We start from the raw sequence: 27,872 nt of genomic DNA, 5'->3' as shown, positions 1-27,872 counted from the left end.
ATTTTTGATCAAGAAAGGGAGAGAAGAGCAATGCCCCTAAAAACTCAAGAATGCTGACAGAACTGGAAACCGCCTTTCACACTACCCTGCTGCACACTGGGTAGCTCACCAGCTTCCTAGCGCCCAGTTCCTCCTACAGTAACTGCATGGATAGAAACCAGGACTGAAAGGGAAAACAAGTCTTATTCACGCAGCTCAGTTCAGAGTCCTGTGGACCTAGTGCTCACTTTAACTTGGGATGTTCACAGGTGGTTTTTAAAAAAGTCAATCCCACCAAAGCAGCTCAAAGAACTGGAGCATCAGAGAAGTGACGCTATTACACTGGGAGTTGGGATCTCTAATAGCTGTGTGCATGAGAGATTCCTGGTATTTTCATCGAGTTGAGCTCTTCCTTACCAGGCTACAAAAGGAGAGAAGTTACTCAGGACTTCCTACACTAAAATCAGTTTATTTTTGCAGTATCTTTTAGTATAAAACACATTTTGGACCATCACAACTGTGTCTTGCACAAGAAGGGACTTACTAGAAAGTGATTCTACAAAGTGTCCTTGAAACGTATGTTCATGTGGAACAGAAAATGCAAAAGTACGGAGAAAAAAGCACAGGGCTCAGAGTGCTTCACCAAGGGCCTCAGAGGAGCCAAATCCTCCAACCAGAGAAAGTTACAGCAGCCCTTGACGTTTCAAGTCTTCATAGGTCTTTTTATTCACCACATTCCCACTGGAATCCTCATATTCCTCCTAGAAGGGAAGCGAGAACATTGGTAGTATCTGGGCATGGCATGAAATAAGAATGGGAGAGTGTAACAGTAACTGAGGTTTAGCTCCACCAACAGCAGTCTGTCAGCCCCTCAAACTAAAACAGACTAAGATCCCCCGCTTCTGCACACAGGGTCTCTCAGTGGACTCCCAGAGAAGGATAAATATTGGTTTGCAATGAGGACTTGGCTGGAGCATGCTAAGTTGTTACACTGCCTGCTGCGGTATGCTGTCCACTCTGTCACAGCTTAAGTAAACCAGCAGGACAATGGCAAATTCTGTAATAAATTGGATTTCACATTGCATTGTAAGCTCATTCTATAAACAGTCTGCTCCATCATGGTAGGTCCCCTGGTCTACAATGGAAGATTCTTAGTTACAATTTTCACAGAATGACTCTATGGAATCTCTCACCATTTAGATACCTCACTCCCTCCCCACCCACCCTTTCCACTCAGGAAGGGTTTAGATACTGCAGAGGACGCTCTGAAGATGCCTAGACAGAGAGAAGGGCTGGTATCATACTAACAAGCCATACATTTCCAGCCAGGCATGTGCAGCTCTACACAGTTCTACCAACAGGAGCTTTGTTTCAAGCAGGGGGATCTCCAAACATACTCCCCAGCATTCAACAGATTCTCCAGGGAACTGGTACCTCTTTTGCTGGGACTAGAGGTTATGTAGGGTAACAAGAGAGATTCAGCCAAAGAATAATGGCAACACTGATCCTCAGCTCACCTCTGTGTCAGGCTGCCATCTCTCCGAAGCTTTCTGCTGCTTCAGCTTTGCCCACACTGCGAATACAAAGTACCACTGGATCAGACTGCCACTTCCCTTGAACTATCAGCACTTAGTCTAGCGCTGTAGGTACACTGCTGGCTCTTGAAACACGCTCCCCTCAGCTCACTGGCTGACACGGACTGCACAGATTACTCAACAAGAGAAGCTGGCCATGACAGCCAGGTAGATGTCCGAGCAGCAGAGAGCCTCAGACAGGGCTGATGGTTAATATAAGACACTATGCTGATCTGACAGTGGGCTTCTTAAAAGAGTTGCACTAAATGTGCTTTGAGTTGTATCCCAAGGAGTTTGTACTGTGTGCAGCATTTCTCATCTGGTGTAAAAAAAGCTGCACTACCAATGTCAGCTCACTAGACCCACTGCAGACACCCTTCCCAACCCTGCAGCGCTCAGTGACACTGCAACCACCCCCCTTAGAAGCAGGAGGCAAGTTTGCCTCAAGCCAGCTGGTACGGAAGCTCTTAAGGGAAGGGAGGCCAGCAAGCTGAAGTAGCAAGTGTAAGGGGGAAAGTTTTGATTGGATGAGCTGACAAGCCACTTTGGAGAGGAAAGGAAATAAACGGAACCCTAGTTCAGCTGCACTGAATCAGAGTCAGAATGTTTCATGGGCACCTGTTCCAGGGGTTCTCACAAATTTTGTGGTCGCACCAGAGTGCGGCCACCAACTCTTGCTGGTGGCCACTCTGACAATTTTTCCTAAAATACTTAATTAACTTGAGGAAAAAACAAATAAGTATGCGCCTATACATGTCCAAATCACTGTTAAGGTTGGTTGGTTTGCTTTGCAGATTCAATAATAAAAATAATGTACAGTTGTCTCTATTCTTACTGGACCTAAACAGAATAGAAACACAATTAAGGCGCTTTGCACATTCTTGTCTTTTCTTGTTGTTGTGTTTCTTCTGCTTTCTGGTTGCTTTTTTTTTTTTTAATAAAAGATTTGCTAGCTAATAAGCCTGCTGCAGTGAAAACTGGTATTTGTATATTTGTTAATAATCACAGCAGACTTACTAGCTAACTGGGAGGCTGTGAAAAGTGATATTAACAAACATACAGATTACAAATATCAATTTTCACAGCAGACTTATTCAGCTCTGGCAAGCCAGGGGACAAATTAAGCCCTGGATAGGGAGGTGGGTAGGGAGACAGCGGGGCCAGTGACGATGCGGGAGGGTGGCGAGCAGAGACAGTGGGGCCAGTGGCAATGCGGGAGGGTGGCAAGCTGAGGGCTGGCACCCACAGCCACACAGCCAGGGCCGGAGCCTGCCGCCCACCACCCCAGAGCTGAAGCCCAAAGCCCTAGCCTCACTGCCCCCCTGCTCTTCTGGCATTTGTGGCTCCAGAGTGGGGCAGGGCCCAACCCCTGCTGGTGGCCCTGGGGGAGGTTTCACTGCTTCCCTCCACCCCCCCACCCACCTTCACTCACTGCCCTGGAAGCTGTGGCCGCAAGAAACTCCCCTGGTGGCTGCATTTGAGAAACACTGACTTAGGCTATGTTTACACAGCAGCAGATAGGTGCAACTCTCAAGTGAGTCCACTAAAATAGTAGGGTGGCTGCAGTGGCTGGGCCGAGCTAGCAAATGTACGTCTATCTGAGCTGGGAATTGCACTGCCCAGCTGTTGTATGGGACATAGCCTTAACAGCAAAATTAAACTCCTCTTTCTGGGCTTTACTGCTGTGCCACGCAGAGATTCTATCCGACTCTCCCTTCCTACTCCAGAATTGCCAGAGTAAGGGGTGACACAGTTGGCTCCCTCTTGCTTCCAGAGCTGAGAGAGTCAATCTCTGCATATCTCGGTTGTGGCCAGGCAACTTCGTGCTGGCTGCTGCCCTCAGCAGGTACGTGCCCAGAGCAGAAGCCTTGCATTCTGGCGTTGACTGAAGCACCCAAAGCCAACATCATTAAGTTATGGCCTGTTAAAATGCTAACACTTCATGCTCGTAACAGGATTTACCTACAGGATTGCCCTGGCTGATTTCATCAGGTCTTTCCCTTCTCCCTCCTCACCATGGAGGCACAAAGGAAAAACTTCATGAATTTCAACTGAGTGTAACCAGCCTCTTGATTATCTGATGGAGATTCGTGTCCCCTAATTGCAACTGGATGATTGAGGTTCCACCATATAAAAAGAATTACAGCCCCCAGTGAGAACATTGCCAATAAAGAGGCATTCAGCCAGCAATCACAGCAGGCAACAGATCCCCACATGTGCCCAAAAGAACAGCACAGATGAAAACAGACTCCACCTGCTCTCAGTTCTGAATAGAGACGTGCCAACATCACTTACAAGAGACTGCATCTTCAATCTGTGTGACATTAGCAAAATGAGCTGTGTTGGGAATGCCCAGGCATCTCATCCCATGAGCATGACGCCACTCCTGGAGGCAGAGCAGAAAGATCAGTATACAGGAGAGAGTTATATACAGCCCACAAAGTCACAGCCTCACAGTTAAAGTAAGTCAAACCTGTCTGAAAAATTAATGCCCAAAGGGACTAGAACAGAAAGAAAACCAGAGGAAAAACTATTTCTATCCATATTTTCCAGTTTGTTTCCTTTGACTATATACAAGATTCTGTCAGTTTCCCTTTTAGGGGGGGTTTTCACACAATACAAGAAAAAAAAAGTTTCATAGAAAAAAGGAAAATTTGATTGTAAATCCATAAATATTAGAATGGCAGTACTTGAAGCTACTTTTAAACTATTTTTTTTAAACTGACTACACATTTCAAGTTAATGGTATTTCATAGTATCAGATCTTCGAACTAAGCTATGATCCTATAGTATAACAACAACAAACAAAAACAACAACCGTTTAAAAGCAGTTTACGATTCCACGAGGCGAGGCGCCCCCCCAGGAGTGCACAACAATACAGTATTCACAGGCTTGGGCAAGACTGATTTTCAGCTGAAATACTGTAGGATTCTGACAAAAGTTCATTGACAAGCAGGCGTGGGGACTCCCCTACTCCAGTGTTTCCCAAATTTGGGATGTTGTTTGTTCGTGGAAAGCCCCTGGAGGGCCGGGCTGGGTTGTTTACCAGGACCGGCCGATCGCAACTCCCTGGCTGTGGTTCGCCACTCCAGGCCAACGGGGGCTGCGAGAAGGGTGGCCAGCACGTCCCTCGGCCCACGTCGCTTCCTGCAGCCCCCATTGGCCTGGAGCGGCAAACCACTGCCACTGGGAACCGCGATCAGCTGGACCTGCGGATGGGGCAGGCAAACAAACCGGCCCGGTCCACCCAGGGCTTTCCCTATGTAAGCGGCGTCCCAAGTTTGGGAAACACTGCCCTACTGTATAAAGTGCAACAGATGCAGTGCTATAAACTCTCAGCATCTCTGCGCAAAGTTCACTTTCATTTAAATGGCACATTCACCATCAAGGGTTCTCATCAAATATGGCAGAAGTGCAGGGTTAAAAACATGCCTTTTTAGGCCCATGATAATTAAACTGTTACTAAGCTCAAGGAGAGAAGCAGCATCCAAAAATAGCATCTCACGGGATTCTCCTAGTGCTCAGAATCTCAGTACTAACAAAACTAGAATCCACTTACGTTTATAGCCCTTGAAAGACCAGTTTGGTCCTAGGTATATTTTAAAAGCTATTAAAATCTGTTACTTAGCTTTGGGTTTTACAGAACTTGTTTCCTCTATCAGCTTTGCCAGAAAGCTTTACCGTAAGGTGTTTGTCAACATACTGCCAGTATCTAAAGCGTACTCAGCAACAGCTCAGGCACTGCTAGACACTGGAATCGGGGTACTCGAGGAGGGAGACCCTACAACCACCAGGGGCAAATGGCACCTGAGTGCCTCTTCAAATGGATTATAGCCCAAACGGTATAGTCCTGCAGTCTCAGCCCCAAGCACGGGACCACCTTCTGGGACAGGATTTAAACATGCCCTTCCAGCCCAAAGGTGACAGCTCCAATCACCAAGACTCCATCCATTAGTTACATATAACTAGGATTACCTCAAAACCGACTGATGCGCTAATGCCAAAGAGTTACTTACCGCGAAGTGCCGCTGGAAAGCTTTGGGCCCTCGGTAGGTGTAGTTACCGCAAATCTCACAGTTGTAATTGATGTTCAAACCATGCAGTTTATATAACCAATAGGGGATAGGCTGAAAAATAAATTAGGCAAAGCTTAGGTCAGATTACAAGACAGGTGGTTTGGATGCGGTGAAAGATCTCTGCTCTGGAGTGCCTGGGGAGCCAGTCTCACCTTGCCATCCCAGCCAAGAGGCAGATTTTTAGGGTTGTAAATTATTTCATTCTCTTCATCTTCACTTTCGCTCTCACTGATCTGCTCCTCCTCTTCCTCCTCTCTCTCTTCCCCTGTGCGTGCTTGTTTACGCTGCACGTTCTCATGGGTGAGATGTCTCTGTTCCTATGATGCAGGAAAGCACACAGGCATGAAGAGTTATGCATGAAGCCAAAGACGGCAGCATATGTGGCAGCAAACAAACAACCAAAAAATGTGGGGGGGAAATCACAGCAGTATTCACCCTTCTTGTGTTAAGCTTTAATTACAATCACTTCCAAGCTGCTTGGCAATGGTGGCAATCAGCCTTCTAAGAGTGACCGCTGAAAACTGCGACAAGAACATGAACCCGAATGAAGGCAGCACTCACAGGGGCTTGCTGTCTCTGGTGGTTAGATGTAAAATCTAAGTTCTACAAGGAGAAAAGCTGCCCCAAGGGCACTCATGACTGTTCTGTCTGGGTTACAAAGACTCACGGTATGCCATTCATAAGAGAGGCAGACCCAATGTTCAGCACCATTGTTGGAGATGGATTCTTAACTAGAAGCTGACAGGTTAATAAACAACAGGAATAAGCAGTTCCAACCCCCTGACCAGGAGCACCACCAGCTTTGTACAGCACCGTACATAAAATAACCCTTCTATGCATGGTGTTTAAGAAAGGATGAAACTGAAGACATGAATGAGCTTGCAACAACTTTTAAGGCACTGCATCTGTAAAGCTCAAAAAAGGTAAAAAGTAAAAACCTTACCCCAAGAATTTCCACATACTCGTAGACCTGAGCTTCCAGGAACGCAAGGTCTTTGTTCCTCTCTGTGTCCCTGGAAATACAAAGGGGAACTTGTGAAATTCTTTTCAAGCACTGCAAATGCTGTTCATGCACCCGGTTCCTAAAGATGCATTTGATTTGTAGCTACTAAGGAAGTAGGAAAACAAACATCAACTACTCCGTGTAGCCTCTGCTGCACACATACTGATCAGTCAGGCTAGACCCACTGACCAGCTAACTCAGTCTTTTGGCCCCAATATGCAGAGCATCCTAAAGCTCCAGGAACATCTCAGCTCTGCCGCTGGGGCAATAATGAAGGAGGTAACCAGCCGAGCAGGAAACTTTTAGTCTAAGTGAAGGGCCAAACTGGGTATGAAACTTTAGGGGACTCACCTTTTGCTTCCTTTTGTCTTTGGATTCTTGGCAAACAAGGAAGAATCAAGGGCTTCCAAAGATTTGCCTTTTGTGCTGAACAGCCTCTGAGCACGCTCTTCCAGAGTGCTGGGGGAAAACAGGGAAGGAGGTGAATCTAGGGTATAGGTTTATTTTTTAAATAGATTAGTTTGTGCTCACATAATTATGTTTTTAATTACGTTATAAATTAATCATTCAGAGGTCCTGAGATTATAAGAATAAGCATCATGTTGAGGAACATGGCTTAAGCACTGCTTTTGCATCAGGCTCGAGGTCCTATTATTCCGCATTATGTATTAGTCCATTATGAACCTCAGACTTCAGAGCAAAGTATATGATAAGAATTCCTTGCGATACTTTCAGTGTTGTCTTGTATAAGAATTATTACACAGATCTTTGGAAAACAAACCGATGTTCAATGCAGAAACGTGAGACAAACAGCTCAATAACAGAAACGAATCTAGAAAAAAGCCACAGCTTCTTACCCGCCACATTTCAGACCCAAAGCCAATAAAGCAGATTTTAATCTGTCCAGTCCCAGGGAGGCCAATTCCTGTACCATTAAAATAAACCAACGTACATGAGCATTGTTTTCAGGTGTTAACAACAATATGATACAAATGTGTCCATTTTAATTCATTAAAAAAAACCAACATTACTCATGAAAGCACTAAGGTGGCTTTCTTCTACCCAGATCAATGGCATCTATGGCAGGAGCTTGCCCAAAGCTATGATGGAGAAAAATGCTTCCACGTTACTGGTATCTCCAGTGACAGAAAGCAGAGGCCACCTACACAGCGAACTTCCATTTACAGTGGTTGTGGCCTGAGTCTCTCATTCCCACAAAGAGAATTTTGAAAAGGAACAAGGTGGACGGATCCCACCAAGATTTTTAGCATAAAGTGCTTAACACATAGAGAACATACCTCCCAAGAGGAAAAGGCTGAGAGATCCAGATGGGCTCCGGCATGGGTAAGTGCACTGCTGGTCTCTTTCTGCCAAGAAAAGCCACATAAGTTGCTAAACAGATCTTCAGAACATTACATAAGATTTGAACAGCAATACCAAAATATCCTCCCTACTTCAAGAACAATGACATCATTAATAATGGGGAGATCTCAGCACTAAACTGAATAAATCAAATACATGAGAAACCTCCAGATAAGTGGGAAGACAGACAGAAAACACATTAGCAGTAAGCTGTGTCTACTGTTCTGGGACACAACCGAGCTACAATACACTGTGAGACTGTTTACCTTGACGACCATTTTACACACCATGACATTGTACCCAAGCTGTGAGAAATATATCAGCATTTCATGTGCGCATAATGATTGCTCACCGGCCAACCAGGGAACGTTCCATTGTCCCACTTCTTCTCAAACTCATTCTGAATCTTCCCAAAAAGTTCATTCTGATCCAGCAGTGGCTTCACCCGATCTGTGTAATCCTGCAGGTACTCAAGAAGCATTTCAAGATACCTGTCAGAGGAAGAGCCAGCTCAGGTAATTTGGTATCAGAGTTTGCATAAGATGAACACATTAGACATTTTTGCATCATACATACTGAAGCGCATGAGGGCGACACCCCTTGCCCCACAATTATACAGGGAATATTCCCACCATTTCTTTCCTTCCCAACAAATCTCTCTTCTACAGAACAAACTCCTGGCTGTTAAGAACAAGTTCTGGGTAACAGATTATTTCACCAGAAGCTTCAGTCCGAATAAAACACCATCTGTTTGACTTTTTAGATTACAGGCAAGATCCACAGCTGACAAATACAATACATACAACCTGACAGTCTCACAAACACACACGTAGGTGTAATTTAATTTCACATTATCTGTTAGTCTTGTAAACAGCAATTTAGTAAGACATGATTTGTCTGAAATTGAAAAGGCTCAACGTTTACACAGAAAAGCTTGCCTGTAAAGTGTATGGACTCAGAAAGAAAAAATAAAAATAAAGAGCATGAAACAGATGGGGGAAACAATGAGAAAGAACAACATTCGCTGGATGTTTACACTAAAATAATTAGCAATGAATGTGGATTGCTGATGTTTGGCCTTCTTTATACTACAAACATCACCATATTTCTCACATATTTAAGCATACTTGTGGCCCAAACTATTTTATTCCTGCCTTGGCAGATCTCCCCCGATACAGATATTCCAGAAAGCCATAGATATCTACCAAGGTTAAACTATGGTTCTCTAACATGGGTTGTTCCAGACACAAAAGCCACAGTGCACTGCATTCTATCATGATCTGGGTCCCAGACATGGCTCTGTCCATAAGTAGGGAATTTTAGCGAAGTGTTTCCAATAGTGCTACCAACACTTTAATGGCATCAGCAGGAGCCCAACGTGGGACAAGATTTTGATGGCTTCCAATATTTTTACCACCATGTCAGTGAACCTAGTTACACAGCCACATTTAACCAAGGATTCTTTGAGCATGGATAAAACATTACATTTTCATCATTAACTTGACAAATAGATGAGACAGCTCACAGCCCTCAGAGCTATTCACACTCAGTTTGCAAACTCTGCATTAGTTATGTTTGGACAGTTCTCTTCACAACCATAAAAGCTAAAAGACACATGATGCGACTTTCAAAAGTGCTCAGCATTGGCCTAAATCTGCTTCAGTTGAAGTCAATGATAAAACTCCCCTTGACTTCAAAGGAGCAGCGAGGCCAAAACTTAAACACTTTTGAAAATTCCAAAAACACTGACAGCTTAGATCCTGCTGCACATTTCTGAGAGGGTGTGGACTCTGCAGAAAGTCCTTACTTTATGAAACATTAGAACTACATCTAAGGAGTACTAAGTCACATTCCCCCCAGTGAATTTTCATCCCGATTGTGAATGAATGTTTTTCACAAAGCAATCACTCTGTATCTGACCTCTTGGTTCTCCTCCTCAAAGGAAACCTGCATAAAGCCTTCAAAAGATAAGCCTGGGAGCTTAATTCATAACCTTACTAGATACTAAAAATCATGAACTGAATAGAGACACTGGATTTATGGCTTATAGATTGTTGTAATAACTCACTAAACCCTCTCCAGCTTTCTCTCCCCCTCACCAAACGACTGGAGAGATATTAACAGGCCACTTCACAGTGAGTGATCCTTGAAATTTGTTAACTACTTATGCAAAACAATCTGTTCCATCTTGTATTTAGCTGTGATGCTAGAGTACCGTTCCCAGGCCTGAAGAAGAGCTCCGTGTGGTTTAAAAGCTTGTCTCTCACCAACAGAAGTCGGTTCAATAGAAGATATTACCTCACCCACACTGTCTCTCTAATATATTGGGACCAACATGGCTACAACAACACTGAATACAACAAGGGAAGATATTGAACTGAACACGAACAAAAAGGAAGCAAAACTTAACAGCAACATCTACTCCCTGAACAAATGCAAGGAATCTCATCATCCCCAGAGATCTCACCATCACTTACAACTCCATATCTGCAGAACAACTCTGCTGAAGGACTTTGGAAAAACTGAGGAACCATTTACTGCACCTCAGATACTCCAGAAGGGACCCCCTCAAACAAGAATTAATCCCATGCTCTCACATACTGGAAGAAAAAAAAACAAAACAGGAAACTTACCTGAAAAATCACTCATAATCTGACCTCTCAGGATAGGCCTACATAGGGATAAAAGTCACTGGCCCCAGCCAGCTGACCCAGGCCAGCCACTGGTTTTCTATACCCATGCAGACATACCCTCAGTCATCTTCTCAAAGGAAATCTGCACAACACCTTCAAAAGAGAAGCCTAGGCATTTAAATTCATAACTTTGCTAGACACTAAAAATCATGGACTGAATAGACACACTGGATTTATGGTTTATAATAAAAAGCCTATAATCCACTAAACTCCACTCCACGCCAGGACTGGAGAGGCATTAACATATATTTCAAGGGACCAGTCAAGGGTGAACTAGCCAAACAACCTGTTCCACCTTGTACTCAAAGTGTAACAGCTAAATACATTTCCTAGACCTGAAGTCGAGCTCTGTATATCTCAAAAGCTTGTTTCTCATCAACGGAAGTTGGTCCAATAAAAGATATTACCTCCGCTACCTTGTCTCTCAATGAGCGAACATTTGGGAGGCCGTTGTTTTAGTGTTACAGCAGTGAGATCCTGGCATAAAGACACTGTCAGCATACAGACACTCAGAACAAGAGGTAGCAAGAGCCAACAGGCTCCATGCTGATATGTTACCATATTTAAATATTCTGGATACACACAGATTATCCATACTCAGCATTTAACGTTGTTTCATATGCTTCATCATGCCAAATTAAAAGTATCTTGGTACCCCTCCACTGAAGCATCATCACCTAACTTCTTACAGCAATGACTTAGTAAGTAACAAGACATACTCCTACACTTTCTCCTGTAACACCGGGGAACTATATCCCTAGGCTGCTGCAATATCACAGACACAAAGCCCTGAAACCGAGAGTTGCTCCTTCTACAGAGATGAATGAATCCTGCACTTACAGCACAGAATCAGTAATTTGTTTAAATATAAAATCACAAATTTGCATAAGCTTTGCTTGAAAAGCCAAAGCCACAAATCAGAACTGGTTATGAAAGCAATTTCATCCAGGCCTTGACTGCAGATCACGAAATTTAATTCCTCCTGGACAGTCTGTCATGGATGAAGGGCCCACCTTTTATATTCAGCATTTTTTCTCTCTTTGGGAATATCGAAGAGTTGGTCAAATGTGGATAAGTATGTGATGTAATCCAGTTTCTGAAAATAAAGACACTGGGAGTCAGATTTTACACACAAAACAACCTGACTAACAATATATCTCCAGTCACTCACTGGACCACAAGAAATGGTATCTTTCCATACCTCTATTCTGGGTTGCAGCATGCCACTTTTTCTTTCTCATGCCACCTTAGAGACCCTGGGCTATTTGGTAACAGAGGGGAAAAAGGGGAACAGCCTCTTTCAAGACCACATCAGTGGAGAGGCCTATGAGAGCAGCTGTAGATACACCTGCACGAATGGGAGAGCCCAGGAAAGGATCACTTAGAATTTAAAAATTCTTAACCTGCAGCCTCCAAAAAATAGGCACCCGTGTAACATGTAAGTGGAAATGAACTATTTAAAATGACCTCAGAAATGCTCGGCTCTGACCACTCAATAATAGATGTTTGAGTATGTCTCCTAAGCAATTATAGCCTCTTACCTCTGATGATTTTAAGTTAATGTACTTGAGGTAACAATCATGAAGATCCAAGTACCGGCCATAACCTTCTTCATCTGTGAACTCCACTAGATCTACAGAAAATACATTATGCAAAGAGCTTTATTAAAAATACTGAAGATTGGAATTACTGCAGAATGTTCTCATTTCAAGTATTCCTCTTGTGTTAGAACCATCTCACATAAGCATAGCTTGTAACTGCAGCTGAATACAAGCTATGCTTATATGAGATGTTTCTTAACATTTCTGCAGGTTCTAAACATAATCAACTAACTGCTCCTTTACAGTAATACACTAGATCCACCCTCAAGCAAGAGGCACTTTTACTGCAGAACATTCCAGAGTGGATAAAATACACACATAGGCACCTGATCTGAGAGTAACTCTCAGAGGGTTATTAAGGAGAGAGATTCAGAGACATGCAAAGCCAATCAGACAACTCACTAACTAAAAACAAGCAAGCAAGGCATTTTTGCTAGATCTAAGTTTAAATATGAAACCACAGACTTACTTTGTGCCTCTTCACTGGGGTTCTCTCTGGCTTTCAACAGTTCCTCAAATTCCACTGACATCGGCACACAGATCTTCAGGAAAGATCAGACATTATAGCAAAAATACACACTCACTGCTGTGATAAACTCCAGACCAATTAACGTGAAGTCACATTGACAAATCTGCACTTTCCATAATGAACCTATTGCAGAAGTATTCCCACTGCCAAAACAAAGATCATCTTGTTCCAAACTTTTTGTTTCTGCCATTACATACAACATAAACTGCATTGAGATATTACTGTGTGCCTTGTTCTGTTCCTGTTCAACTGCATTTAATCAGTACATATACAAAGTACACTACATGGAGAACAGAAGATTCCCTGGCCACAGAGTTTGGAAAAGCCAAGGCGCTAGGATCTTTGTAGTTCAGCACAGAGGCTGCAGGCACAGATATGCAATCAACTCTAGCAAGCAATTGCCTGGAAATTCCCCTGCATCAGCTGGCACTCTGGTGTCTTTGAGTTCCAGGGGTTCTCTCCCCCATGACTATTCTCTCACTGATGCAGGAACAGATTATGTAGACAACTCCTAAAAATGCCTTCTTCACAGAGGGGAGGAGGACCCTCCACCTCCAAAAGACACTCTGGCCAGCACAGGGAAGGCAATGCTGAATGCCTCCCCAACAGCAGAGGAGAACACAATTCTTAAACTGAAAACACAACATTCATGGGACATGATCAGCATTTTGCACATTTTCTCATTCTTGGGCTGCTCTCTCTCTTTCATGGAATGCCTCTTCTATCACAGGAACTTGGACACAGCCCTCGGTTTAAAACCACCTCTTTCCACTCATTGCATTTTAATATTTTGGAATTTATCGTAAATGAAATAGGTTGAGAACCACCAAACTGATAATGCAAAACATCGAAGAGCACTCAATACTGTATAGATATACTCCCTGTCACTGTCCTGTGGGTTCACACACCATCTCTCCCATGGCGTACAGGGGCACTTACCTCATTTGGGTGCTTCCGGTGAAATTCCTTGATCTGTTTTAGTCTATTATAGAATTCTGCGAACTCATTTGGCCCTGAAATGGCGCTGAGCTCCTCCTTCCGTAACCTGAGGGTCCAGGAGAAACAAAGTCAGATTTTGAGGGTAACAGAGGGCAGGATTAGGATTGTTTATTGCAATTTGCAATATTGTAATTTGAGAGTTTCATTCATGATTCTAGTTCTGATTACACAAGGGTTCCCTAAACTATGGAAAAATCGTCACCCACCCACCAATCTCTCAACCAAAATTACATAGAGATATCAAACTCAGATAGGTTTAGGATTTTGGGGTTCTGCTTTCCTTCCTACATTCAGGTGCACAGTTCCCAATTACTGCCTTTCAACCTCTCAGAATCTTCCACTCAAGCCAAAAGAGACAACCACCCCTCCCCCCGTCCCATTACAATCTACAAAGGATTAAATTCAATAGCGATCTGGGGAGTTGCTTTGACAGTATCAAGCACTGAAATATGACTCCACTGGTACATTTGCTACCATCACCACACATGCTCCTTTTCAACTGTTACATGGGCTATATTTACACTACAGACCTTCTCCCATGCAGCGACTCTATACCAACAGGAGAGAGCTCTCTCATCAACATAATTAAATCACTCCCCATCAACACCAGCGCTTCTGTCCCTAAAACGTACGTCGGGCAGAGTGTGTTTTTTCACACCTCGACCTACAAAAATTTTACCAACAAAAGTGCTAGTGAGACATAGCGCTGAAGAAATTTACTGCTGAAGTGTACTGAACCAGTAACACCCTTTCTTGTCCCTTATTCTACAGAAGAAGCAACAAATAGCAAGTTAAATGTGATTTGCATGAATCTTTAACCATGTACAGGTTTTGGTATGACCTAGGAGTGAAACTCTGTGATCAGTATATTCAGTAGTTTCTGTTGATCCAGTTCATTAAACAGACAAATGGGAGGGCAGATAACTCAGCCCTAACTGCATCTTATTTAATGGAACATTTTAGTGGCAATTTCTTCTCTAACAAGATGCTTTGGAAAGCCTACATTTATGGCACAATTCTTCTTTCCCTCTCCTTCCCACTCCCACACTTTGGATCGCAGCCAAATCTTAAGCTAGCAATAGCTTTATAATGACATGTTGCTCTATGGTACTGATAAGGTTATGTCAGGATACTCATCAGAAATGTGTTGTCAATGGTTTATTTCCAGCACTAGACTTTTCCTTCCAAGTTAAAATCTGGCAAGTGCAATAAAACTCCTGGAAGAAAACTTACGTTTGCTTGTTGGGGGCGGGGGTGGGAGGGGGCCTGAGATTTCTTCTTTTACAAGTGTCATCGCTCTAAATGCTTCACTCTCTTTATACAGGGTCTTAAGAAGTGCCATTAACTCCCTTCTGTGGCTTTGCAAAGCACTACAGGTAAGTCTACACTGCAATTAAAAACCCGCGACTGGCCTGTGCAAGCTGACTCGGGTTTGCAGGGTTTGGGCTAAGGGGCTGTTTAATTGCTGCGTAGGCATACCCTATGTGAAGGCATTTAGCTAACAGACCTTTCAGTTTTAAAAAAGGCCAGATCAGGTCTTTTTGCAGACGCTTACCCATCCTTATCATCATACAAGTCTCTCAGATTTCCACTCACTTCCATATACCTCTAAAAAACAAAAAACATGTTAGTGTTATGCATGTATCTTTGCGGCAATACAGCACAACATGCAGAGAAGTTAGGAAGCTTGACAAAGCTTGCTTATGTTTGAAAGGATAATCTCACAAACTTGAGCCAAACAGACCAAGAAATGAAAGAATGCTCACTGAAGAGTAATGAAACATTATTAGGAAACTCAGCAGCTGAAAGTGTTTTCAGTAAAATGCAATAACATGCTACCCAAGTCATTTCATGCTCTTCTGATAAGTTTTGCTGTTCAGTAAATTACCTAAAATGAAAATAATTAATACTGTGATTTAAAATATACCTAAAGGCTTTTAATGCTAAAACTGATACGTAAATCCATCCAACTCATGCTCCATGTGCCCAAGTTCTGGTAAAAGGTAATGCATATGCATCAAGCATGGTGGAAAAGAGACCCTTTTAACTTCAATGCCAGGTATCTCTGCAGAGTAAACACAGTCACTAGTAGGAGTATACTTTTTAAATTTGCAGACAGAAACAAAACTAGGCAAACTCAGCCTATGACTTTAACTGTAAGCAATACTCCAGTAAATACTGTTATCAGCTTGCACATGTCTATCAGCTATAGCAGTGCACAGAAAGCCATTCTCCTTTGACCTTGTACCCTGCAATCTTAATGTGCTACATGCATCCAGAAATACAATTTGTGATGTATTGCTTAAGCAAGCCACAACACCCCAACATCCTGTACTCCAGCCCACAAACTTTACGGTACACAGCTGTAAGGTAAAGCGGAGGGGTGATACTCACATCCTGCATCGCTCGGGTGCGGTGATCAGAGTTAATTTGGTCACGTAACTACAAGATAGAGCAGAAAACAGATTAGCCAGATTTACTGTCTGTAGTTCAGCTGAGAACAGTCTCTGCTCTGCACTCAGGAGTTCTCAAAGTGGTGGTTGGGACCCCTCAGGAGGTCACGAGGTTATTACATGGGGGGGGGGGTCACAAGCTGTCAACCTCCACCCCAAACCCAACTTGCTTCCAGCATTTATAACGGTGTTAAACATATTAAAAGTGTGTTTAATTTATTGGGGGAGGGGGGTCGCACTCAGGGACTTGCTGTGCGAAAGGAGTCGCCAGTACGAAAGTTTGAGCCCCACTGAGCCGGGGACAAACACCGCTGTTGGGACATCCAACATCCAAACGCTCTGGCGGAAGCGGCTTCCCACGGGACAGGGCCAAGGGACGGGGGCCCACGAGCCCGGAAGCCGCGCTGTGAGGGGGGGCGCAGCCCCGTGCCTGGCGGGGGCGTCCTGTGGCTCCAGGTTCGCCCCCGGGCTAGTCAGTGCCCCGCCCCCCCGGCGCGCTGGGGGTCCCGGCCCCGGAGCCGGGAGAGGAGCCGCCGGCCCCACCCCGCGCCGCACCGTGGATTTCTTAATCAGCATCTCCTTGGCCATCACGTCCATGAGCCGCTCCCGCTCCTCGTGGTAGCGCCGCTGCTGCTCCAGGATCGTCTCCATCTTCCCCGCGCGCCGCCAGCCGGAACCCTCCCTCCCGGTGCTCGGCCCCTCACCGCCCCGACCGGAAACCCTCCCGCTCAGCGCTCCCCCTTCTCCGGCCCGACCGGAAACCCTCCCTCCCGGTGCTCGGCCCCTCACCGCCCCGACCGGAAACCCTCCCGCTCAGCGCTCCCCCTTCTCCGGCCCGACCGGAAACCCTCCCTCCCGGTGCTCGGCCCCTCACCGCCCCGACCGGAAACCCTCCCGCTCAGCGCTCCCCCTTCTCCGGCCCGACCGGAAACCCTCCCTCCCGGTGCTCGGCCCCTCACCGCCCCGACCGGAAACCCTCCCTCCCAGCGCTCCCCCTTCTCCGGCCCGACCGGAAACCCTCCCTCCCGGTGCTCGGCCCCTCACCGCCCCGACCGGAAACCCTCCCTCCTTCCCAGTGCTCCCCACTCATCGCCCTGACCGGAAACCCTCCCTCCCTGCCAGTGCTCCCTCTCATCGGCCCGACCGGAAACCCTCCCTCCCAGCGCTCCCCTCTCACCGGCCCGACCGGAAATCTCCGCTGGCAGCATGATTCCTCCGTGACACGAGTTGCTGGAGTCCCAGGAGGAGCAGTGCAGATGCCCCGGCCCAGCCGCGCTGCCGGCTCCTTGGAGCGGGTCGCCCGGAGTTACCGGCAGCGCCTGGGGAAACGTAGTGACCCCCGCCCCCGCCCCCCGCTCTGCCGTGCCGGTCCCAGAGATCAGAGTGTCTGTGCCCCCGTGTGTGCACCCTGTGCACTCTGTGTGTGCCAGGCGTGCCCCGTGTGTGCACCCTGTGCACTCTGTGTGTGCCAGGCGTGCCCCCGTGTGTGCACCCTGTGCACTCTGTGGTGTGTGTGTGTGTGTGCCAGGCGTGCCCCCGTGTGTGAACCCTGTGCACTCTGTGGTGTGTGTGTGCCAGGCGTGCCCCGTGTGTGCACCCTGTGCACTCTGTGTGTGCCAGGCGTGCCCCTGTGTGTGAACCCTGTGCACTCTGTGTGTGCCAGGCATGCCCCCATGTGTGAACCCTGTGCACTCTGTGTGTGCCAGGCGTGCCCCGTGTGTGCATCCTGTGCACTCTGTGTGTGCCAGGTGTGGCCCCGTGTGTGAACCCTGTGCACTCTGTGCCAGGCGTGCCCCGTGTGTGCACCCTCTGCTCTCTGTGTGTGCCAGGCGTGCCCCCGTGTGTGAACCCTGTGCACTCTGTGTGCGCCAGGCGTGCCCCGTGTGTGCACCTTGTGCACTCTGTGGTGTGTGTGTGCCAGGCGTGCCCCTGTGTGTTAACCTTGTGCACTGTGTGTGTGGCAGGCGTGCCCCCGTGTGTGAACCCTGTGCACTCTGTGTGTGTGCCAGGCATGCCCGGTGTGTGAACCCTGTGCACTCTGTGTGTGCCAGGCATGCCCCCGTGTGTGAACCCTGTGCACTCTGTGTGTGTGCCAGCTGTGCCCCCGTGTGTGAACCCTGTGCACTCTGTGTGCCAGGTGTGCCTCATGTACCCCATATGCCCGGTGTCTGTGCACCCCCGGTGGGTGTCTGTGCACTCTGTGTGCGCAGCATACAGCCGTCAGCACTAGCCCATCCCAACCCCATTGCTGCAGGCTGGAGCCCTCTCTCGCAATTTAATGAGTGTGATGATAGTTCCAGGGTCACTAAAGCTTTGTGTACGTGACCATCTCAACTTTCATTACAAACAAATAAGCTTCTAGCCCTCGAGACTGTGGAGAAAACATGGCCTGAGCCTGGCCTGAAGGCTCAGAAGACAAATAAATGTGTCCCACACTCACACACACAAACTTTGCTTTAAATCTCGTGATGTTTCAGCCAGTCTCAATCGCATGATTATTTGGCCCTGACTCATGACTTTTGAACACTTGGGGTTGGCATTGCTGTAAAAGGGAGAGCCCAGGGGCTGCTGGCACAGCATCTGTCATATGGGCCCCATGCTCTGGGGTGCTCTATCCTCCTTTCTCTCGTCTCCAGGTCCAATGGGTGCAGAACAGCATAAAGGAAGCCTTTTGCAATGCACAACAATGAATTCTGTTGGATGAAAAAACCCATGACCTGCAGTACGTATGACTGAGCACCATCTGCTGGCACTGTGTCTGTTCACTAAGTGCCTGCACACATAAAAGTCAAGAGCTTTCTCATAATGTGACATAGCCCAGATTTGTTGATTGTGGGCGCACTGCAAAGCCCTCTGCCTGAGCAAGCACTGATGAGAATCCCAGGGTGCCATTTTTATCTGGTGGATAGTGCAAAGGAGGTACTCCTGGGGGAATTCTGTACCAAAAAGTTAAAATTCTGCAACAAAAATTCTGCTCATTATGTTTTAAAATTCTGGATATTTATTTGTCAAAATAACACAATATAATCACATCAGTTTCAGTTATTTTGGGTCATTTATTTCAAAATACCTGTCAGCAAGTATGTCTGTAACAGTACAGATAACAAAAGATTCAGAAAATGTTTTTTGACAAATAGATTTCTTACTAGGCATATTAATGTAGAACTCTGAGTAATACTTTATTTGAACTACAATACAAAACCACAGTTCCCACAAACCCCAGAAGCAGTGCAAAGGCTGGGGGGAGTCAGAAGTAATGGAGGAGCTGAGGGAGAGGGAAATAATAGCTGGGAAGGAGCCTGGTGTGGAAGGTTGTTGGGTGTGGGTGGGAAAAGTATGGAACAGGTCTCTTTTGGGGGGGGGGGAAGGGCCCGTTAAGGGGCTTCCCCCATGCAAACCCTGGCTGACCCCTAGCCTCTCCCATTTAGTCAGGCACACATGTCCCTCCACCCCCACTCAGACACCACTCCCCCTATGTCTCTGTACCCCCACTCAAGACACCCCCTGGCCCTATGTGGCCCTGCACCCCCTCCCCCATCACCACGTGGCCCTGCACCTCCACTGCCGGTTAGCCCCTACTCCAGTCTGTCCTTCTCCACAAGCCCTTATGGGTAGGGCGACCCAACAGCAAATGTTGAAAATCAGGACGGGGTGGGGGTAATAGAAACCTATATAAAAAAAAGACCCCCAAATCGGGACTGTTCCTATAAAATCTGGACATCTGGTCACCCTACTTATGAGCCCCTGTCTGACCCCCAGCAGCCCCACGCGCTCTGTCTCCTGACCTGGCAGGCGCTTTCTCTTCCAAGCTGGCTGGGAGCAGCTGCTGGGTTCTATCCCTCTGGTGGGCAAAAAACAGAACTGCAGCAACTTCAGCAGAAGCTTTTTCTACATAAAAAAATAAAAAATGTGTGGCTCATTAATTATGCCCGCGCAGAATTCCCCAGCAGTAAGGAAGGGGGGATAAAGATGCATTGATTACATGACTGGTGATGGATGACATCTAGGAGGAAAGAGAAGTGCTGGTGCTTTGATAGGTTTCAGTTTTGCGTCTCTTACAGTCTTGTGTTTGTAAACGTGTCAGGGCCACCCAGAGTTTTGGACAGGCACTGCTTGGTGTGAGGATTCTTATAGACCGGAGTGTAACTTAATGACTCAGATAATACTGTATTACTTATTAATTTGTAGTGCTCAGGAGGCCCAGTCCTCAGGGTCCCATTGGAGTGGAGAGAGTCACAGACACATAACAGAGAGTCCCTGCCCGGAACAGCTTACAATCTAAGTATGAGAGACACGGGATGGATACAATATGGGGATGGAAAGAATCAATTCATTGGTACTGGTCAGCATGAAAAGCAGCAGTCACAGAGCACCAGCTGCCTAGCCACTGTCATTTTTCCATAGGCATTATAGCCCAGAGCAGTTTTAAGGAAGGATTTGAAGGTGCACACCGAGTCAATGTTTCAGATGCTTTCGAAGCTCCTCTCATGCACGAGGGTGTGTGGAATGTTGTAAAAAGCAAACAAGCCTGTTTGGAAATGTAACAAATGGACCATGAAGGCTGCATCATTGGCAAAGCATTGTCAGAAATCCCCTTCTCACTAGCATATAAGACATGACAGTTCAGGCAAGGGATAGACCAGATAGGGCCTTGAAAATAAAGACAGGTAGTTTGCATTTAATGCAGTGAAAAAAGGCAAGTCAGGTTAGGCTGAATGGAGGTGCAAGACAGTCAAAACAAGGAGCCAGGAAAATCATCTTTGCAGCAGCATTTTGAATAGAAACTTGAAGCTGACTAATGTCACTGTGAAATGAGTGAGAAATCTTCCAGTTACAATTCACAATACTGAGCATGGCTTGCCTGACTGCAGAGTAGGAAGCTGCCTATTTACCTTGGAGCTGTAGCTAGCAGGGCAAATACATGCTCAGGTCCCCCAGCCCATTCACTGGAAGGGAACGTTGTAGGTTCTCCAGCTGGTGGAACACTGGCGGGTGACAAAGCAAGGTCTGGCTTGCCTCCGGCAGATGGCAGGCTGACGCCTTTCTGGAGAACAACTTGTGCACTGTTTCTCTCCCCTAAAGGTGGAACTAGCTGCTGCTCTCATCAGATAAGTCAGTGGTTTTCAAACTTTTCTTTTCATGGACCACTTGAAAATTGCTGAGGGTCTCGGTGGACCGCTTAATGATCTTTCCAAATGTTGTTTTTACCGTTAGCTAACTACTGTAAAGCGTTTTGGATAAAAGCACTATATAAAAACACTTAATATTTTTTGTTCTACAAATAAAAGCACACAACTCATATTTTAGTATCAGTAGTCTTACCTTTCTAATGCGATGGATGTGCCTTCTCTCCCCTGCCTTCTCTCCCCTGCCCCTGCCCAAGTTGTGGCTAGGAAAGAGGGCGTCGCTCCTTCTCTCCCCCACCATAGCAGCCCCCGAGCTGGGGCTGGGAAGGGGGAGTGGGTCTCTCCTGTGCCACAGCAGCCACAGAGCTGAAGCTGGAAAGGAGGTGCCGTCTCCCCGGAAGCCGCAGCCCTGGAGCTGGGGAAAGTCGCCTCTTTCTCTGGCCGCCACAGTCCTGCACATCCCAAATTCCCCCTGCCTCCTCCTACCTATCCCTTATTCCCGCGCAAGGGCACCACCTCACCTTACATGTGCATCTTCTTCACTTAATTAGTGGAGCCTCGCCTGTGTGGCTCCACTAATTAGGTGGGTGTCCCTTCATTCTCTCATGTGCAGCTGCCCAGGTGAACACCTTAGAGGGAACTATCCGCAGACCACCTGAATGGAGCTCACGGACCATTGGGTGTCCATGGACCACAGTTTAAGAATCTCTGAGATACATTTTGATTCTCTTAGTGTGAGGTCAGCGTTGGCTTCTCTGTCTGATTTAGACTAGTGCCTGAACAAAACCATGACTGGATTTAGTCTCCCCCGTCTCTGGGGAGGGACTGTGGGATCATTATCCACCTTACAGAGCTAGGGAAGCAAAGGCCTGAGTGGGGCAGTGACTTTCCCGAGGGTCACACACGGAGTTGATCCCATGTCCCAAGCCAGTGCCTTATTCACAGCACTAGGCCCTGTCTCACAGTGGTCCCAGGTTTGATTCTTTTCCACAGCAGTGACCACTGGATGGGCCATTCTGAGGCGCCAGACCATGGATGAGGGGAATGGGGAGCCCAGAGTCCTCTTCTGCCTAGTGATACCCCAGACAGAGGCTTTTACACCCATAAATTGCACTACCGGTGCCCCAGCTAGCCAGCTTGAAACCCTTGATCCCATCTGGTCATTGCTCTGGTGCATGCAGCCTCTGCTCACCTCCCAGCGGGCTTAGCTGAATGAGCTCATCCTACTGCACATAGTAGAGGTCCAGCAGCACAGGGGGCCTGATCTGCCAATTGTCGCACTGGATAGGAAACTGTGAATTTCTGCCAGGGAAAGCCCTGAGTCCCAGAGCAACCTCTCTTTGCTTTGGCTGCTCAGAGTAGCTGCCCTCAATCCCTCAATTTGTTGTTCCCCTTCATGGCCAGGCTTTCCCCTTTCCCATGGTGCAGCGGGGAACTAACCACCATGGCACAGAGACTAGTTACTGGCCCCAAGGTTCCCCCAGCTGGACAGGCCTTGGCCTGGGTCCTGAGCGGGCAAGTGTGTGTCAGAGCTGGCCTGGTGCTCGGTGCAGGGCCCTCTGCCGCTGTCTCAGACATGGAAAAGTGTTACCTTGTGGCAAACACTTCAAAATACACGTTAGCACCTCCTAAAGTGCAGGGAGGGGGAGCCCCAGATCAATTTTATGGGGCCATTTCCCTGGGCACCTTACCTTAAAGTGTGCTCAGATCTTCGCATTCACCTGGAAGCTCTATTGAAGGAGAAATAGCCAGGCTTGTTTGATAGGTGCCCTTGGCTGGGAGAGGAAGTGGGGGTGGGGACAGCTCTGCATGCCTGGGTTTGCTAGGGCCTCTGTGCTGGGGGAGGAGGGGTGCTGAAGGACACAGAGGTTTGTGGTTTTTCAGAGTTATATTTGTATGGGGCCCTGGCTGGTCTCTTGGGCCCCATCCTTCTCTTCAGGCAGAGGACCGCTTGCTTCCTCTGTTGCACTTTGGACAGTTCAGTACCAGGACTGCTGAGCTCCAGCGTGCGGCGCTCACACTTGCAGCAGCACGGAGGGGTTTCAGCAATGCAGCGGAGTCAAAGCCCTCCGGATGGCTGCTGTCCAAGCCACCTCCAGCCCTGTTCTACTGGTTCTCTCCCCACGATTGACCATATATGGTGGCGTAGGCTGCAGGGAGATGCTGCCAGCTGGATTTAGGATCAGGGCTAACCCCAGCGTCGGAGGCACAATGACCTTTCTCAAGAAACAAAGGCGAAGAGGAAAAGGACAAAGTTAAGGAAAGAGAGACTCATCAAATCCTGCATGTGCCTGAGCTAGAGAGCAGCCTCAGGAGGTCCAGTGAGCTGGAAGGGGCAGGGGTTTGGGAGGAAGGAAGGTGTAGGGAGAAGAGAATGGAGGAGGGGGAAAAAAATCTTATTCCTAACCCAGACAAATCAGCCAGGCTGCTGCCTCTGCTAGTAGAATGTGCCTGGCCCATGAATGCATACAAGCGGGGTGCAGACCCTGGGAAAGAACCCTGGGAGCTCACAGACAATTGCTCCTGCCCGCTGCTCCCCACTCACGTACCCCAGTTCTCCTCCCATGTGCACAGTTCTGCCAGACTCCTCCCCATATCCTCCAACCCATCCCAGCTATTCCACCAACACCCACCCTGGCTGCAGCGTGGAACTGCAGAGTGCTAGCAGTAAGAGGGAACACATGGAAATCCACCAGGGTTTTTAATTACTCAAATCAATTTTATCCTGAACTAATTGGAAGTAAAGTAAACATCCGGTATGCTTCAGGGCCTGTTGGGAAAGCTGGGGCTGTGCACCCAGTGTCCGTGCCGAGCCAACGCAGCTTTGCCTCCTGGTGGTGTTCAGCATTCCTTGAGGCTTTGCCTGTGGCTAGGTTGGCACCGTGAGCCCCTGGCCCATGGATCAGCGGCAGTGGATACAGGCAGCTAGGGCAGGATCATGTAGCCGTTAGGGATTAGCAGTAACAGGCTGCTCTTATCATATGTTGCTTGTAAGAATTCTGGGCAGAGCCAACAGACATGCCCCAGACACTGGGCCAGGCTCAGAGCCCAGCTGCAGTTGGGATCTATGACAGTCCGGGGTGCAATCCAGACTAGTGAGGGGCTGTGTCACCACCTGCCCTGCCCGCTGGCGTGCCTCACAATGCTTTGCTGCTGTGCTCCCAACCTGGGCTGCTCTCAGACAGCAGGCAGGGCCCACCCTGGTCAAGCACCTCTGACCCCAGCAGCCTGTCAGCAACCGACCATACTGGCTTCCAGCAGCCTTGGAGGGCAAGCCCACCCACTCCCTGTCCTGGATTTGTCTCCCAAAAGGTGTGTTCTGCACCGTCCAGCCAGGTCAGTTGACCCTCTAAGGGGGTCAAGATACAACAATGTGCCACATGAAATGGAGTTACCCACACAGTTCACAACACTGGATTACTTCTGATTAAAGAATAAAACAAGTTTATTTAACTACAAAGACAGATTTTCAGTGAGCACAAGTAGTAAGGAATTAAAGTCAGCAATGATTACAAGAAAAATGATCATACAACACTTCCTAGTATTAAACTTACCTTCAGCTGGGGTCAAGGTAAAATTCTTACCACAGGTTTTCATTGTTGACCAAGTTTCAGGTCAGGTTCTGCTCCAAAGGTTCAGCAAATGTTCTCTTTTGCTCCATTAGGTGAAACACAGAGATGGACAGGGAGCGAGAACGTGGGGTGGTTTTGACCCTTGCTTTTATAGTTCTGTCACCCTTTGAAAAGCATTTTCCTGAGTGTGACCCCTAGTCAAAGTTCTTTCCAGCGGAGAGTAAGGGGGTTTCATGTTTCTTTTCACCTGTGTGTACAGAAATGCAGATTTTCTTTGTTGTCTTTCTTCTTCCTGTTGCTGTCCAAGGACTGTGTATACAGCTTATATGCAAATGGAGGTGAACACAGCCCATTGTTTAAGACAGGCCTGCTTGACCAGCTCTATCTACTTGGGGCTATGTGAGTTTGAACACGTGCCTTGAACATCAGAGGGTGTGTGTGTGTGAATTTCATAACTTTACACATGTTACTACATACAGGTCACAATATTACTGACCAGTGAGTTACTAGTTTTCAAATATACTGCACGAGGCAGATTTTGTATGAAGATTATTACAACAGTGGGTAGGGTGTGAATATAGGGCTGCATTTGGTCACAGGATCACTGCTGTGTAGCTTTTAAAATCAGCTCCTGCTCTTGGATGTACTTGAAAGGCAAGTGCTGTGGCCAGAGACGGGATGAAATGTCCAGGCCTCGCACTTTGTGTTGTCATTTACAGCTGTGCTGAGAGATTACAATGCGGGGTCAGGTATGTCCCTTCCAGGGCAAATCTAAAAATCCATGGACTGTGTGCACCGCAAAGACTCTGTTACATGTATTTATATAAATGTATCATATGACATTGCAACCATACTGTTCTGTTAAAGTCAAGCACTCAGACTTTCAGAAATGCTAGCGTTAAGATTGGCTGTATACTTAATTTGGCCTCCTTGTGCATATGCACCATGATACAGACTAACTATGGAATCATACACGCTTTTTCCACAGGACCCCTGCTTCATTCAGTGAGTGGGTTATTCAATATTTCTTTCCTCATTGAGGTTTTGGTCCCCCATACACATCCAAACCCTGTGCTGAATACAAAATGATATATTTCTTCCTGGCCATTGCAGACTGCTTCATAAACTTTAACGGATGTATCTTTACTGCACCCTGTGAGCTGCTGATGGTAAGTTAATATCGCCATTGTACAGCTCAGGAACTGAGACAGTCAGAGATTTGCAACCAAATTGTCAGAAGCTGTCACCACTTTTGGGTGCCTAACTTGACCCCACTAGGGCCTGACTTTTCAGAGCACTGAGCATTATTTAGCACCTTAGAAAGTCAATGCACCATGGTTCCCATTGACTTCAGTTGCAGCTGAGTGCTCAGCACTTCTGCAAATCTGGCTCCACATCTTGCACTGGGCGCCCAGAAAATGGGGCACGCACAATTAGTGATCATCTGTGAAAAATTTGATTGAAGAGACTTGGGGCAGGGGACACCTGAGGCCTTTGCATTGGGGTAGAACCTCCCCCTCTGGCACGATGGGATTTTTACCTCCCAGTTGCTGTAGCAAAGACCAAACACAAATACTCAGTATTTGGCACCCAGGCCAACCCCCAAGGCCACTGTTGTCTCCGGCAGGGCAGGAGTGAGGCCCCGGGGAGGCAAGGCTTTCACTCTCTGTACAGTGTGGGAACCCTGGGAGTCCCAGAGATCCCTTCCGGCTCATCACTGAGCTCAGACCCTTGCCCTCAGCAGGCAAGAGCTCTGCCCAGGAGCAGGGTGCACGGAGACGATGGGCTGGTGGCCTGTGCAGACGTCCCGGTGGTGCGCTGGCCCCAGGGAAGGCTATGCCCTGCTATGCAGCAAGAAGCAGGAGAGCTTGGCTGTGTTTCTGCTCTTTGAATGGTGCCAGACTCTCCCTTGGCACTGGGGGCCTGGGGCTAGGGAAAGAGCTTTAGCCAGGGACTGTTTAAAATGCCACTGCATGCAGGTACCTTGGCCCTCCCAGGTTTCAGCGTACCCGGTGCAGGGGGCCTGAGGTGCATGACGCTCTTTCCCTCTGAGCACATGTGGCTGCTGCACTCCCCGAGCACAAAGGTACCTCTAACCAGGGATTAGAAATGGTGGTCTGTACCGGTTGGCTCCGGCTTGTGGGGCTCAGGGAGCAGGGGCTGGTTCACTGCTCTGTCAGGGTTCAGGCTCAGGCTGGAGCCTGGGCTCTAGGAGTCTGCAGGGTAGGAGTGTCCTAGAACTTGGGCTGCAACTTGAGCCTCAACATCTACACTGCAGTGAAACAGCCCCTGCTCAAGTCAGCTGGCACAGGCCAGCCCTGGGGTTTTATTGCAGTGTAGACACATCCGGAGTGAATGGGGTGACAGCTCTGACCTCTGGTCACAGCTGTAGCTTTTGATCCCTGGTTCTTTGATAAACTAATGACTGTTAAATACAAAATCATGGAAAAATCAACCCAGCAACCCCACCCCAACAACTGCCCCACTGGTTGCCAAAGGCTGACTGTGCTTTGGCCCCGTAATTCCTTTCCCTAGGTGCTGTGGCTGGCATGTTCCACTTTCACTTAGATTTTAATTAGCTTCCTCCAATCCAGCACTACTGTTTTGCCCAAAAGCCAAGCAGGGAGAAGGCCAGGATTTCCCTCAGAGAAAGCAAAGCCATAATTAAACTTTAACTTACTAATAAATGATTAATTTGTGCTACCATGTTGTAGCGAGGCGGTGTGGCTCCCCTCCTCCACAGGGAGGGTTGAGCCCCGTCCATCTTCCCCCACGGTGGAACTTCCGGGCGGAAGCCCCGCCCCTCAAAGGGTCAGGTGGCGACCCGGAAGTATAAAAGCCGGGCGCCGGCCTTCAGATGGAGCTCAGCAGCCAGCGAGAGCAGACGTGCCGGACGACCCTCGT

The 27,872-nt window shown here is 47.4% G+C and overlaps 1 protein-coding gene across 1 annotated transcript; it reads right to left on the bottom strand.

Annotated features, from left to right (window-relative positions):
- Window positions 1-428: 428 nt before the first annotated feature.
- SF3A3 (splicing factor 3a subunit 3) lies at window positions 429-17,004 on the bottom strand. Its single transcript, XM_032796278.2, has 17 exons — window positions 16,826-17,004; window positions 16,212-16,259; window positions 15,373-15,425; window positions 13,758-13,863; window positions 12,759-12,831; window positions 12,230-12,321; window positions 11,702-11,784; window positions 8,348-8,486; window positions 7,932-8,000; window positions 7,491-7,558; window positions 6,985-7,092; window positions 6,574-6,643; window positions 5,783-5,947; window positions 5,571-5,681; window positions 3,849-3,939; window positions 1,497-1,552; window positions 429-740 (listed from the first exon to the last, which is right to left on the bottom strand). Exons 1-17 carry the CDS (start codon window positions 16,919-16,921, stop codon window positions 663-665), a joined length of 1,506 nt encoding a protein of 501 aa, XP_032652169.1. The 5' UTR covers window positions 16,922-17,004; the 3' UTR covers window positions 429-662.
- Window positions 17,005-27,872: the final 10,868 nt, after the last annotated feature.

The sequence above is a fragment of the Chelonoidis abingdonii genome, chromosome 25 (assembly GCF_003597395.2).
Source record: "Chelonoidis abingdonii isolate Lonesome George chromosome 25, CheloAbing_2.0, whole genome shotgun sequence".
NCBI lineage: Eukaryota > Metazoa > Chordata > Testudines > Testudinidae > Chelonoidis > Chelonoidis abingdonii.
This window is presented reverse-complemented; position numbering and strand designations above follow the sequence as displayed.

Excerpts from the sequence above, each read along its gene's own strand:
- SF3A3 (XM_032796278.2), bottom strand. The coding sequence starts at position 16,921 with ATGGAGACGATCCTGGAGCAGCAGCGGCGCTACCACGAGGAGCGGGAG. Across the intron at positions 5,682-5,782 it reads CTCTTGGCTGGGATGGCAAG|CCTATCCCCTATTGGTTATA; the intron begins GTGAGACTGGCT and ends TTTATTTTTCAG. Across the intron at positions 3,940-5,570 it reads CTTTCCAGCGGCACTTCGCG|GAGTGGCGTCATGCTCATGG; the intron begins GTAAGTAACTCT and ends CTCTGCCTCCAG.